Source organism: Sarcophilus harrisii, chromosome 2, assembly GCF_902635505.1.
Source record: "Sarcophilus harrisii chromosome 2, mSarHar1.11, whole genome shotgun sequence".
Classification (NCBI taxonomy): Eukaryota; Metazoa; Chordata; class Mammalia; order Dasyuromorphia; family Dasyuridae; genus Sarcophilus; species Sarcophilus harrisii.
Window position 1 is genome coordinate 125,974,394 of NC_045427.1, and position 15,669 is coordinate 125,990,062.

At 34.3% G+C, this 15,669-nt stretch overlaps 1 protein-coding gene across 1 annotated transcript in view; it reads left to right on the plus strand.

Annotated features, from left to right (window-relative positions):
• ADAM9 (ADAM metallopeptidase domain 9) overlaps positions 1-15,669 on the plus strand; it is a 91,593-nt gene extending 75,924 nt beyond the window's left edge. The window contains exons 18-22 of the mRNA XM_031950730.1: positions 3,238-3,343; positions 4,234-4,375; positions 7,391-7,478; positions 10,799-10,866; positions 15,008-15,669. Of these exons, the coding sequence (XP_031806590.1) occupies positions 3,238-3,343; positions 4,234-4,375; positions 7,391-7,478; positions 10,799-10,866; positions 15,008-15,098 (495 nt within the window). The 3' untranslated portion in view covers positions 15,099-15,669. The remainder of the gene's footprint in view (positions 1-3,237; positions 3,344-4,233; positions 4,376-7,390; positions 7,479-10,798; positions 10,867-15,007) is intronic.

The following is a 15,669-nucleotide window of genomic DNA, read 5'->3' on the forward strand; positions in this document are numbered from 1 at the left end:
TAGAAAACCACAAAATAACATTATCTGTATTTTATTGTATTTTTATTTATTTTGTTAAACATTGCCCAATTACATTTTAAACTGGTTCCAGAGTTTCTGGTATAGGGAACTCCTAGAGAGATCTGGTGTAGGGAAGTCCCTGAACTAATACAGATTATCATTTATCCTGAAAGTTAGACTCTTAAGAAAGTTGCCTGGGCTCCTGAAATATAAAGTCCCCTAGGGTTACACAGGTAGTATGTGTTAGAGGCAGCATTTGAAATCAGGTCTTGATTTCTCTCAATCCTTTCTGTCTTTCTGCTTCTTGGATAATGGAAAAATGAAATATTAGTACCAATAATAGTGGATTTTTTATTTTTAATTTTTAAAAATACTAGCTCTTAAAATACATGCAAAGATAATTTTCAACATTCACTCTTACAAAATCCTGTCTTCCAAGTTTTTCTCCCTTCCTTCCCCTAGACAGCAAGCAATCTAATATGTTAAATGTGTACAAATAATAGTGTTTTTAAGGTTTATGTAGCAAAGAGATTTTCAAAAAGAAATTGATTTTCTTGATTCTCAGTAATCTTAAAATATGTAGTAGTATGGTGCAAAAAATGCTGAATTTGGGGTTCAGGTCCTATCTCTGCCATGGAGTATTGAGGAAAATGAATCATTTAATCTCCTTAAGCCTCCATTTTTTCTTCTCTAAAATAAGACAATTGAATTGGATCATCTCTAAGGTATTTCCTAACTTTAACCTATTTTCTTGTGATCCTAAGATGAAATTTAATAGGGATAAATGTATGTCTTACCCTTGTGTTAAAAAAAAAAATCAACATATTCATGATGGGGAAGGTTTGGCACTCAGACATTTATTTGAAAAAGATACGATGTTTTTAGCATTCATGTCATCTTTTCTCTGTAAGCCACATATACTACTACTTCTCTTCCCCCTTCTCACTAGAGGATCTTTAATATTTCACTGTAAAAATGAAGGTTATTTGTTGGAGCTCCCTTTTTTCCTTACTCTGTCAATTCAATCTTATCAATCAATCAGTCAGTCAATATTTATTAAGCACCTATTATGTACCAAGCACTGCGCTAAGCACTGCAGATTACAAAAAGAGGCAAAAGATAATTCCTGCGCCTGAGTTTACAATCTAGTGCATTGTAACAATCTTAGCAACATCAACCCACATTATTTTTTTACTCCAGTTTTAGAGGAAAGGTGGCCCTTCTTGACAACATCAGCATTTCCAAACCAGAACTCTTGTATTTCCTCCTAACCCCACATTTTTAAAAATTTCCCTTTATTTCTTGAAGTCTTCCTTATTTTTCTGATTGCAATGATGTAACGTTAGCATCATTCTTTATTCTTCCTTCTTCCTCACTCCCCATATCCATTCAGTCACCACATCTTGTAAATTTTACCTCTATAAGATCTTATAGACATTACATGTCTTCTTTTCCAGTCACAGATCCCTCGTTCTACTTTAGGTCCCCAGCTGGACCACTGCAGTAGCCTCTTCATTATCCTTCTTTTCCTTCAATCTATCTTCTTTCCAATCTGTTCTCTACTCACCTGCTAAATTGATGTTCCTAAAACTCAAGCGTGATCACATTAATTCTCCAGTGATTCCATATTGAATCTTAGATAAAATACAAACTCTTCACAACTTATCTCTGACCTTGTGTTTTTTAGAATGATTTTTCAGTGTTCTCTTCATTCTTCTTTCTTCCTTCAAAGTTTAGCTCAAATACCACTTACTATACAAGAGGTTCACATATTTGCATAGATTTTGTATTTAATTATCCATATACCTTTTATGTTGTTTACTCTAGTAAAACGTTAAATACATTTGTCAGGGATTGATTTGTTGTGGTCTTTGTATCCCCTGACTTAGTACTGTGCCTTACACACAGTAGGTACTTAATAAATACTTGCTAAATTGAATTATATAGAAAACTCAATCTGGATGAGCTGGCAACCAGAAAAGGTAACATGATTTTAAGCTGCTTGTAGAGAAGCGCAGTTGTCTGGGACTATAGAAGTTATAGTCCTTTTGTCTTCTGCCTTAGTGAGAACACATCTGGAGTATTGTGGACATTTTTAAGGATGGACATAAAATAAGATATAGAATATTCATAGAAAGGTGCCCAAGATGGTGAAGGGCTTCAAAATCATCCTGTTCATTACAATAAATATTAATAACCTATTAGATATAAAATCAAGGAGTTTATATGACATGAAAAATATGGACACTAAAAACTATAATATAAGAAAGATTAATGAGGGGAAGACCATTAATTGGAGGCCAGGACGTGTAGACCAGGAAAGGCTTCATGAGAAAAGCTACCTGAAGTGATCCTTGAATGAAGGTAAAGATTCTAGAAGAGTAAAGATGAGGAAAGCATCTAGTCCAGGCAATGAGAGTTGGCTTTTGCAAATGTATAGAATTGGAGATGAAGGGAGTTAAGATCAGGGAATAGCTACTATTCCAGTTTGACTAGAAAACAATAGTAAATGAAATAGAGTAGTATCAAGAATGGACAAATAGGTGGGATCCAGATTTTGGAGAGTCTTAAATGCTAGGTTCAGGAGTTTGTATTTTATCCTGTAGGTAATGATGACTTTCAAAGCTCCCTCCTTTTCTCCCTCCCTTCCTTTTTTCTTTCTTTCTCTCTCCATTGGTCGCTTCTCCCCCATGCCTGTTCTGAAGATGGTTTGAAGAGGGAAATACTATTTACTGAGCTTCTTCAGTTGTTAGTCTAGGCAAGTTCTGCCTTAGGGGGATCAGAATAAAGAATTGGAAATTTTTAGCTTGGGAAAAGATGATTTTTGGGTTTTCAAATACCAGAAAGGCTTTGCTGTAGGAGGAAGATTTAAACTTGTTGGCCTCTGACAAGAGAACCAGAGGTAGGAGGTAAAAGTTGCAGAAAAGCTGATTAAGCCTTGATATAATTAAAAAAAAAAAACCAAACAAATAAAATTCTTAAAGAGCAAACTAAAAGTAGGAGGAATGATGATGAAATAAGCATTTATTAAACCCCTGCTGTATGCCAGGCATGGTGTTCTTCAGGAGGTATGTTAGTCTTTTGGAAAAGACTGGATAACCATTTGTCTTTATAGAATTCTTGTTCAGGTATTGTATGGTCACTGAAGTGCCTTCCAACTCTGAGACTCATGATTCTGTGAGCTAGTAATGCTAAACACTATTTACATTAAACAAACAGTATTTTGTTTTCTTGAAGGTGTGTAATAGCAACAAGAACTGTCATTGTAACATGGGCTGGGCTCCCCCATATTGTGAGAATACAGGGTACGGAGGAAGTGTGGACAGTGGACCTACTTATAATGGCAAGTAATAAAGAGAAAAAAACCCCAGAATTTCTTTCCTATCTTTAATTGGTACAAGAGACTATTTACCATTTCATGACACTTGTTTTGCTTGGGTGGAAAATGGAAACTAGAAACAGATACCAATTAAAATCCTGTTACTGAGATTTGAGAAATTATTTGCCTGAATCATGTATATGAGAAATAATGATAAATTGTACACTGCAATTGGATTCTATTGTAAAATCCAGACAGTTTCAGTTCTAAAAGGAAAAAAAAAAAACAAAAAACTTTTAAAATAAAGTTTCTGTTTCTTGTAATAAAATGGAAGTGAAGTGAAAGGCCCTGGTTTGTTTTCAGATATGACGGCTGTGCTACATCCTAATTCTGGGACTTTGGGCAAAGCCACTTTTTTCTCAAAGATACAAGTTCTGATCTGTCGAATTAGGGGTTTGGACTTGATGATTCCCAAGGTCTTTAGCCGTCTTTACCCCATTGTAAATCCTTTGAGCCAATCGTTTATAACCTCATAATCATTGTAAATGCAGTTTGCTCCCATTATTTATATCTATTCCCTCTGTCCATTCAAAGAACTTAGAAAATTTCATTAATAAATGCTACTAATGTTACTCAGTAAATAGTAGAACTATTTGGTTCACTGGAAAGAATACTCTTCTGAGTGCTCTCGAATTCTTTTCCAAGGTCTACTACCATTTCACTGGGTGACTGGACAATCTGTTACTCTTTTGGGCCTTTTAGCCTCTATAAAAGTATTTTGGGCTAATGCTGAGAAAGTTACTTCTAACTTTTCATGACATTTCATGATTCTATGATGTCTTTGAATGTGCAAAACTGAGCCGATATATTGTTTAATTTAATGACCATTAATATGAAAATTCTGTTTTCTCTAGATAAAGACACTTCACTTTGGGAGGGGCTTTTGGTGTTTTTCTTCCTAATTATTCCCCTTCTTGTATTTGCTGCCTTTGCCTTCCTTAAGAGGGATCAGATTCGAAGAAGATTCTTCAGAAAGAAAAGATCCCAAACATATGAGTAAGTACACTTTTCTTGTTATGGTTAATGTTAAGTGATAAATATGTATAGAATCTTAATGTAAATTAACATGTCAATGATAGAGTTTTGGACTCAAGTCCAGAAGACTGGAGTTTGAATCCTTCTTCAGATACTTATTAGTTGTGTGTGACCATGGGTAAATCACTTAATCTTAGTGTTAGTTTCCTTAACTCTGACATGGGGATCATAACACCTGCCTCCTTGGATTATTGTGAGGCTCCTTTGAGATAATGTTTGTATGAGACTGACTCTGGGAAGGGAGAGTTTAGCAGGGGGATTGGTTGTGATGCAAAAGAACCAGAGAAGTTGAGACTATTGTTTGTTGGTGGCTTGAGCTTTAAAACTATGGATGATAAGAGTTTGAAAAAGTGGAGCCCTTTCAATGTTTGTGTGGATATTCAGAAACTTTAGCTTTGTGACCTCCTCTTTTTTTTTTTCAATTAGAGGACCTCATATGGGGTTGTGACCCACAATTTATTTTTTAATTTTTAATTTCTTTTGTCTTATTATTATTATTATAACTTTTTATTGACAGTACATATGCATGGGTAATTTTTTACAGCATTATTCCTTGCACTCACTTCTGTTCCAACTTTTCCCTTCCCTGTCTCCACCCTCTTCCCTAGATGGCAGGCAGTTTTACACATATGACCTCCTCTTTTGTAGAATAAATAGATGCAACAATGTGTGCTTGGCCACTTAGGTTGATGGGTGTTCTGTGAAGTACCAAAGAGAGCTTTCTTACAAAAGATTCTGTAAAACATAGTGCAGATCTAATCAGGAAGACAATTTTTTGCTGATGTTATTGCAGAAAATATGCAAGAATTCAATTTAAGAGACCACTTTGAAAAGCATGGAAAAGATTGGAATCATAGAAGTTATGGAAGATTGGCAGAGTGGAAAGATTTGCTTTTTTGACTTTTGATGATATGATACAGTAGATACAATTGTTATTAAGAAATACCATACTATTAATAGATATAATTGAAATGAAAAAGAACCTTTCAAAACAGATGTATTTTGCTGGCTCACAAAGAAGTCATGGAGCAAATCTTGGAAGAAGTGATTAAAGTCAATAATGATTCATAATAAAAAAAATTATATCTTTAACAGGAAATCCTCCTTGTTCAGGACTATCATAGCTACAGTTTGCAAACAATAAAAGTACAGTTACTGATTATTGCAGCCTAAGTTAACATATGTACATTCCTGAGATTTTTATTTATTGTAGTTTTATTTTTTCTTTTTCTTTTCATTATATTTGGCATATTGCCTTGTAGATTGTGGGAGTGGTAACAAGGCATTAAATAAGAGGAATTTTTGACTTAATAAACAGAGAGAGGTAATATATGTAAAATTATTTGCAAACCTTAAAGAGCTACATGAGTGCTATAGCTATTGTTAAATCAATCATTAAACAATTATAACTACTATGTGTGCCAGGCACTATGCTAAGCATATGAAAAGAGGTAAAAGACATTCTCTGCTATCAAGGAGCTTTTAATCTAATGAGAGAGACAATGTGCAAACAAATATATACAAAGTAAGCTATATACAGGATAAACAGGAAATAATTAACTACAAGAATCTTGTTAACAAATGTTATCTGTCTTAAGCCTCGGTTCTTCATCTATAAAATGGGTTTGAAAACTATACACTGTCAACCTCTTGGGTATTATGGGGAAAGAGTTTTGTAAACCTTAAAGCATTATTCTCTCTATGTATTCTCTTTACATTAAGTAGAAAATGCTCTTTGTTTCTATCTTTCCACTGTATTCTTATCTTGCAGGATTATATCATGTAGTTTATAATTTTAGAGCTGGTCTTTGAATCCAGGTTATTTCTAATTCTAAGTGCAGCATTGTTTGTTTTTGTTTTACCATGCAATATTCTTTGAAATGTTTATTATTGAATTAGTGAGTACTTCATATTATATAAATATTATTTTATCATATCATTCAAGAGGTAATTTTCTTAACAGAAAGAGAGATTTGTTATCTGGCATATGTCTTAGAATATGAGACAAGAAGACCTTTTATACTGTCAACTCTGAAGGACACTTGTTATTGAGATACTAATTAATTTGTGGAAACATGAAATAGGGACTGGTATACATGGTTCTTTGAGTATTCACTGGGAAAGACCATGATGACAGCAGTTACACTTTTATAAGGAACAGAGAGTGGGTACAAAGGCAATCAGCACAAAAATCAGTACAGAGATAAGTGATGAAAAGTGCAAGTGAGGAAATGCAGAGGTAGATGGGATGGGACAATGAAGGAAGGCAGGCAGCAGGGAAAAGAGAATAGGAAGGGGGAAGAATCACAGAAAATCACTCAAATAATCAAGGATTAGAATGGAGCCATTTAGGCAGCATGGCCCATAAGAAATGGAAGAAGGTTTGGAAGGGGGACAGGAATTTAGGGTCACATTTTTATAAGCTTTTGGTTGGGAGCAGATTTAAATCTTTTTTTTGTGCTATCTTGGAGTTAGTTCATTAATATATTCACATTATCAGCAATATTGGTGTTCTACTAATCTTAATGCAGATGTCTGTAACTTATGTGAAATGTATATATCCTAGGACCAAAAGGCCATGACAGCAAAGCTGGGATGGTTTCTTTTGGTTTGTCTAGCTCCTAGTCTCAGAATGTGATATTTGCTGATTATGCTCCTTTAATCTTTGGAACAGGCTATACAGGCCTTGTGAGTTTCTCTTCACATTATACTGTTGTTACTTTATACTGGCTACTCATAAACTTACTTATACTGACTAAAAAGGAAGGAGGTGGTGAGGAAGACCAGAACAAAATATAATTTTAACACAACAATGAATTTATGTAGCATTTGGTAAAGAATATAATTTGTTCTTGATTGTTTGGGCATCCTCTTCTTAAGATAATATTAAAGAAATATATTGTACATAAACATTTTTTGTTAGGAGTCAATACAGAAAAGTTTTCATTTTAATTTCATTATAAATATATCTTTCAGATCAGATGGAAAAAATCAAACGAATGTTTCTAGACCACCAGTGAATGCCACTCGAAATGCTCCTCCAGTAAATAGCCCCAGAGATGCTGTAAGTTTATTTTTTGGTTTCATATTTTCCATGTTTATTGCTATGAGTATTTGGGTTTTAAAAATATAATTGCTTTGTGCTATAAATATTCACATTTTTAAGGTCTTGGCCAGGTGACAATTAAGTATGTAGTTAGAAGTAAGAGATGACCTTTGATTTTTTTTTTTAAAACTGAATGACTAATATAGTACACATATAACAAGAAGCTTGTAGAGTAGGTAGTCTGGGGAAAATTATGTGTTTTTTTTCTGGTAGCTTTAAAAGAAATTAGCAGTGGGATTATAGTTATGTATAGTTTTTAACTTTTTTTTTATTGTTATTGCTTCAAATTCCTATTCAAATAGTCCTTTCAACTTAAAATAGTTTGTCTCTTGTGAAAGAGTTTTCTGGATTTATTTTAAAAGCTTACTTTAACTGCTTGTTTTAACTCATTTAACTCAAATGAGTAAAATTGTGGTGACTTATTGTTTTAGTGCTTCAGAGGCTTTGTGCAGAGTGGTATAACAGTACCTTTTGAAAGTTTTCCTTTTTGTCATTTTGAAGCAACAGTTAGATGCTGCTGAGGACCATTTCCTAAATATGTGCTTTAAAATACCATTTATGTATGCTCTACAGTGAATGTGGAGGCATTACTTTGATTTTCAGAGCTATAGTAGAAATACATCTGCTAAGTCAGCAAGTCCTTCAAGATCTTTTGCCCTGTTATGACATAGAGATAGTCAGGCTTTTCTGTTGGAGATACTTAATAGGTTGACAATGCTATGTAACCGGACTATTTCCATCAGTGATATTTATTCTATGTCCTATGTTTGAAACCTTGCTATTTGTCTCTTTCTAATTTCTCACCTCTCATATCCAGTTAGTTATCAGATCTATTATTGGCCTCTGTTGTAATTTTTATTACCTTCCTTATAACACTAGAGCAGACTTGATTACTACCAACTTCCTAACAGCTTTTCCCAGTTCTACTCTTTCTTTCCTGCAATCCACCCTCCAGATCTATTTGTTCCCATGGTATCATAGATCTGAAGCTATAAGTGACCTCAAAAGCCATCTTACCCAAGCCCTTCATTTTACAGTTCAGGAAACTAAGGTCCAGGCAGCTTAGGTCACTTTACTATAGTGAGAAGTAGTAACTGTTAGAAGTGGCATTTGAATCTGTGTCCTTTAACTCTAGAACCATGTCTTCTGTACCATGTTTCTTGAAATATTTCTTCCAGTTCGAAATACCCAATTGGTCATTGGTTGAAAAAAGGCAAAAGGCAGGGTAGGATCTGTATTTGTAGATCCTCTAGGAATCATAGGCACAAATTTGTTATTTGAACCCAAGATAGGTGATGATATCTTTGAGAAATAGTATATATAGAGAAAAGAACCTGGGGCCTAGAACATTCTTAAGAAATATCCACTTTTAGAACAGGATATCCATTATGATTTAGCAAAGGAAATTAAAAATAAATAGAACCAAGAAAGACTAGTTTCCAGAGAGGAAAGTTTATCCTGAAGAGGGCGATTGACAATGACATATGTTCTAAAAAGGTCAAGAAAGATGATAATTTTTTTTTATTATAGCTTTTTATTTATAAGACATATGCATGGGTATTTTTTCAGCATTGACCCTTGCAAAACCTTCTGTTCCAACTTTTCCCCTCCTTCCCCCCCTTCCCTCCCCTAGATGGCAGGTAGACTAATACATGTTAAATATATTAAAGTATATGTTAAATGCAATATATGTATACATATTTATACAGTTACCTTGCTGCACAAGAAAAGTCGGATTTAGAAATAATGTAAAAATTACCTGAGAAGGAAAACAAAAATGCAAGCGGACAAAAACAGAAGGAGTGGAAATGCTGTGTTGTGGTCCACACTCATTTCCCATAATTCTTTCACTGGCTGTCACTGGTTCTCTTCATTTTTGAACATTGGAACTGATTTAGTTCATCTCATTGTTGAAGAGAACTATGTCCATCAGAATTGATCATCACATAGTATTATTGAAGTGTAGAATGATCTCCTCGTCCTGCTCATTTCACTCAATATCCTGAAATCATCCTGTTGGTCATTTCTTATAGAACAATAATATTCTATAGCATTCATATACTATAATTTACTCAATCATACTTCAATTGATATGGCATCCATTCAATTTCCAGTTTCTAGCCACTGCAAAAAGGGCTACCACAAACATTTTTGTACATGTGGGTCCCTTTCCCTCCTTTAATATCTCTTTGGGATATAAGTCTAGCAGTAACACTGCTGGATCAAAGGGTATGCACAGTTTGATAACTTTTTCAGCATAATTCCAAACTGTTCTCCAGAATGGTTGGATGCATTCACAACTTCACCAACAATGTATCAGTGTCCCAGTTTTCCCACATCCCCTCCAACATTCATCATTATCTTTTCCTGGCATCCTAGTCAATCTGAGAGGTGTGTAGTGGTATCTCACAGTTGTCCTACTTTGCATTTCTCTGATCAATAAGGATTTGGAGCACCGTTTCATATAGGTAGAAATAGTTTCCATTTCTTCATCTGAAAATTGTTTATATCCTTTGACCATTTAGATGGTGATTTTTTTTAAAGGCCATCAAATTTGATAAGTTATCATTAATAATATTTAAAATAGAGATTCTTGCTAACTTTGAAAGGATCAAAAAGTGATTGAAAGAAGAGAAAGTGGATGTAATAAAAGTAGAGAGTCTGATAGCCTTTTCTAGGAGTTTGACTCATAAAAGAAAGATAAAGATGATAGAGATAAGGGCAAACAATTTTAAAGGTAAGAGATACCTGGGCATACTTTTAGGCAGCATTTATTAGGAATGAACTAGTAAATAGGGAGTGACTAAAGTTTAAGGGCAGCTAGACGGCACAATGTATGGAGAGTACTGGGCCTGAGATTCAAGAAGATGTAGTAGCCTTGCACGTAGTAAATGTTATATAAATGCTTATTCCTTTTCCCTATCCACATTCCTTATGTTCAGGATTGAAAGTTCACTGTCAACATCAGTTTTGTGTAAGACTCATTAGTCACCTGAGTATCTCTGTACACATTAGGCAAAATGTATATATGTATATGCGTGTGTGTGTGTGTGTGTGTGTGTGTGTATTTTTGGAGTGTCGTAAGAATTAAGTATCTTTCATTTAAGGTAAAGACATCTGATAATCAGATTTTTAAAAAATGTCATATTTTAAAACAACCATTCCGAGTGTAGGTTGTCAAATGTTATGGATTTCTTTAGGATGAAAAATACTAAAGTGTATTTAGAAGCTATTTGTGAGTACCTACTGATACTGACCTATTCTTTTTATTTCCTTAGGCTGTTTACACAAACAGGTTTCCAGTACCAACTTATGCAGCCAAGCAGCCTCACCAATTCCCATCAAGGTACAAAATAAAATTATTCACTTTATTTGATTTTAGTGAAATCTGTGGATTATGTGCAAATAAGCAATATAAATGAATGAAAACATATTTATTAGGCACTTACTATATGTAACCTCTGTAAATGTAAATGTAAAAGACAGGTCCTGTCTTCAGAGAGCTTGTATATTAATAGAAGAAGACTACATACAAAATGGAGTGATGGTCCTGAGAAGGTATTGTGGTATGGAAACTTAAAAAGATGATGAGTGGCATGGAAAAGTAGATTAACCAAAACATCTTTATACATCAATCCACAATATTTATATGATTATGGTTTTAGAAATCCGTTAAATAATGCCAGAAATTAAGTTAAACCTTTTTCTTTCCAAGAAAGACTCCAAGAAAACTTGTTTAATTACACCTGGTTTGGAGCACAGGTAACATTAACATTTTAAAGAAATGCAAAGCAAAAAACATTGTTGATTAATGATGTTACATATAGAATGACTAAAATCAGATTATGAGAGTAAAGTCTTTCACTCCTTATATTTCAGACATCACTAATTCAATTATCAGTAGTTCACTTATTCATGGCTTGAATTAGAAAAATCTGAATTTAAATTCCTTCTTAGATTCTAACTGGGTAACCTATGGACATATCAATCATCCTCTCTTGGCCTCAGTTTCTTCATCTATAAAATAAATAAGGCACAACACTTGCTGTTGCATAGTTTATGTTCTAGAATAGGAAGTAAGAGGTATTAAGTACAAGACATATGCATAGTAGAGAGAGCTTGCTTTAGATCAAGAGGTTCACCAGGATGGCAAGTTATCTGGACAGAGAAGCAATGTGGTTAGAGAAAGGTTTCAAATTAGAGTAGGAGCACTTGGTTCATATTGTAACTGATGATATGCGATTTCCATCAAGTCGCTTCATCTCTGAGCCTCAGTTTCTTGCTCTGTAAAATGAGAATTTGGGGTTAGAGGGCTTTTAAAGAATCTTTCTAAATTTGATGAAGATTGGGTAGCCTGGGCTAAATAGAGTAAAGATAATGAGGAAGAAAAGATTGAAGGAATGCAGGCAAGAAAATGAGGTATATATTCCTGGCATAGAAAATCATTCTGTTTAGCTTGAATGTAAAGTGTGTAAGACGGAAGTGGGAGATGAATTTGGCAAATTAGATTTTGGCCAAATTGCAGAAGGCTTTCAGTACAAGGTTTAGAAAATTTGACTTCATTAAGAAAGCAATAGGGATTCTTTCAAAGATTTTGTTTAAGAGGTATTCGAGGAGTAGAATTATTAGGGTATAATGCATTTAGAAACATTATATAAAATGTGTTTGAAAAAATTATAAGCCAAGAAAACAGGATCAGTAATCCAAGCAAGAGGTAATGGGAGCCTGAAAGAAGATAATAACAGTGGGTATCAATGCAAAATGACAAGTCCAAGTCTAGAGATTGAATGAATGAAAGAAAAGTAATTTATTAAGCACTCACTTTATGCTAAAAAATGATGATACAAATAACAAATACAGAATAGTCCCTGATCTCAAAGAGCTTACATTCTAAAAGAGGAAGATAATGATAATTAGTATTAACAATAGCCAATATTTATATATAACAATGTTTTACAAATATTAATTCATTTTGTCCTCACACTAAGCCTGGGAAGTAGGCAAGATTACTATCTCCTTTTTACAAAGGAAGAAACTGAGACAGACTTGCCCAGGGTCATACAAACTAGTAAATATCTGAGGCCAGGTTTTTTTTTTTTTTTTTTTAATTTAATAGCCTTTTATTTACAGGATATATACATGGGTAACTTTACAGCATTAACAATTGCCAAACCTCTTGTTCCAATTTTTCACCTCTTACCCCCCCACCCCCTCCCCTAGATGGCAGGATGACCAGTAGATGTTAAATATATTAAAATATAAATTAGATACACAATAAGTATACATGACCAAAACGTTATTTTGCTGTACAAAAAGAATCAGACTCTGAAATATTGTACAATTAGCTTGTGAAGGAAATCAAAAATGCAGGTGGGCATAAATATAGGGATTGGGAATTCAATGTAATGGTTTTTAGTCATCTCCCAGAGTTCTTTTTCTGGGCATAGCTAGTTCAGTTCATTACTGCTCCATTAGAAATGATTTGGTTGATCTCGTTGCTGAGGATGGCCTGGTCCATCAGAACTGGTCATCATATAGTATTGTTGTTGAAGTATATAATGATCTCCTGGTCCTGCTCATTTCACTCAGCATCAGTTCGTGTAAGTCTCTCCAGGCCTTTCTGAAATTATCCTGTTGGTCATTTCTTACAGAACAGTAATATTCCATAATATTCATATACCACAATTTATTCAGCCATTCTCCAACTGATGGACATCCATTCAGTTTCCAGTTTTTAGCCACTAGGAAAAGGGCTGCCACAAACATTCGTGCACATACAGGTCCCTTTCCCTTCTTTATAATCTGAGGCCAGGTTTGAACTCTAGTCTTCTTGATACGTATAGAGTAATGGTGAATAGGCAAGGGTGTTTGGATCTAGGAAGACACAAAGATGGTGTGTGTAGGGCAGTTCACTGGTGTGCCCTCCAAAGGCATGAATTACTGATTGCTGAAGGAGAAGGAATAGAGGAGAGACTTGACTCCCACAATGGCAATTTGTATATTGTACAGCAGATAGAGAACTAATGACTTGGGCTCTACTCTCACTTTTTACATGTACTGGCAGTTTGATCCTGGGCAAATATTTAAAACTTTAGTGATACAGGCCAGAGCATTAAATGCTACCTGATTAAAGTATACCCAATTAATAGATTTGGAAAATGTTGACTGAAATAAATAAAAATACAACATAACATTGTCATCATTCAGTCATGCTTGACTCTTTGAGACCCTGAGGACCACCTGTCCCTGGGTTGGTTTTATTTTGTTTTGGCAAAGACCACTCCCATGCTTTGCCCCTTTCTTCTTCAGTTCTTTGCAGTCAGGGGTCAAATGACTTGCTCAGGATCCAATAGTTAAGAGGTATCTGGGATCAAACTTGAACTCTGGTCTTCCTGATTCTAGGATCAGTGTTCTTATCCATTGAGCCACTTAGCTGCTCCACAAAGATAATGTTAATTTGTGGTTTTCTAACTTATTATGGAATCCAATTTCTATTAAGCTGCAGAAAAGGTGCCTTTCTGTCTTGCTAAAGTGACTTTTTTAAAGAATGAAATCACAAATCCAATTCCTATCAACCTTGGAGTAAGAGGTGGAGAGGGGAAAGGTGGGGTAGAAGAGATGGTTGTGAGCAAAATATGAGTCCAAGGGTCACAGTTCTTTCCCATGCATGTTCTCTGCAGTTCTTATTTGGAGGGTGGAGATTCAGCTGGGCAGAAAACAAATACAACAGAAAAGGTTTGGAGCAATACCTTAAAAGGAAAACAAGAGGAAACTGGAAAGAAATTAATAAAAGGAAAGGATTTGCATTATAAACTCTCAGTATCCTGGAGTTAATGTGAAGAAGCATTAAGATTTTATGGGGTGGTTGTTGAGATTTTATGGGGTGACTAGATGGTGCTGTGGGTAAGGAACCAGCCCTAGAGTCAGGAGAACCTGACATTTTATACTTAAATTGCTTTAAGGACAATGTTGCCATTTACCTTTGAGGCTCTTCTAAGACTAAGGATTTGTAAATGAATTAGAAAAGCTTAAATCATTATGTAAATACTGGCTGTTATATTTGTTGATAAAATTAACTTTTGTTTCATTTTTAAAAAATTTATTCCAAGCATAAACACCAAAAAGGGGTGTACATACCATAGCAGAATACCAAAAAAGTCTCCCAACAAATCCCAAATCAAAAACAACCTTCTGTGAAATCATCAATCTCTATTTCCTGCCATTTTCTTTTCTTTAAAGAATATAATAAATTTGGCATTAAGTTTTTCAGAGGATTGATTGTTTAACATTTACCAGCATACTTGGATCATTTAAAAGAATGTGATTGACAAAAATAGCCTCCTTAAATTCCTACAAAGTGGTCACATCATGACAAGGTACCCATAGATTAGTATTTATTGGGGAATTCTCATTGTAATCACTTGTTTTATTTCCATTTTGTAGTACCCAGATAAGGAGAAATGATTACTTCTCTTTTCTTTTCACAGGCCACCTCCACCACAACCAAAAGTATCATCTCAGGGAAACTTTGTTCCTACTCGTCCTGCACCTGCAGCTCCTGTTAAAAGATTCCTTTAGTGTTTCTTTCTTTCTTTGTATAAAAGATGTCTTCAGGAAACTGAGTTGTTCATATTTTTTGCCATTTTGGGAAGAATTTCATCTTGCAATAAGCTTAAAAGAAAACCAGCTACCAAATATGGAAATACTCAAGAAATGAACCACTAATAACTAAGTGAAAAAGGAAGCCCAACCAGCATTCAATAATGTAAGAAAATGCAATAAGTCAAGGTTTCCAGAGCAAATAATTTCCATTTTTTCATGACCAGGCATAATTAGGTCACCTGAGAAGTGTGGCATTATACAGTTAAGTAGTTTTAGCTAATCATGAACAGATCATTAGTATTTATAATCTTCAAATTAGTTGGAAATCATTTTTTAAGTTTTCCCATTCCATAATGTGATTCTGAAGTTTTCGCTGTGGTTGTTATAATCCATATTCTTGTACAACATAAACTGAAAATGCCATGTTGTAAAGTAATAGAAATCAGAAAATCTTGTAACCTAAAAAAAAAATCGGATCTTTTTTATCTTGCATGAACTGATTATCATTACTTTCTTAAAGACAAGAGATGAAGTTAAATGTCAATTA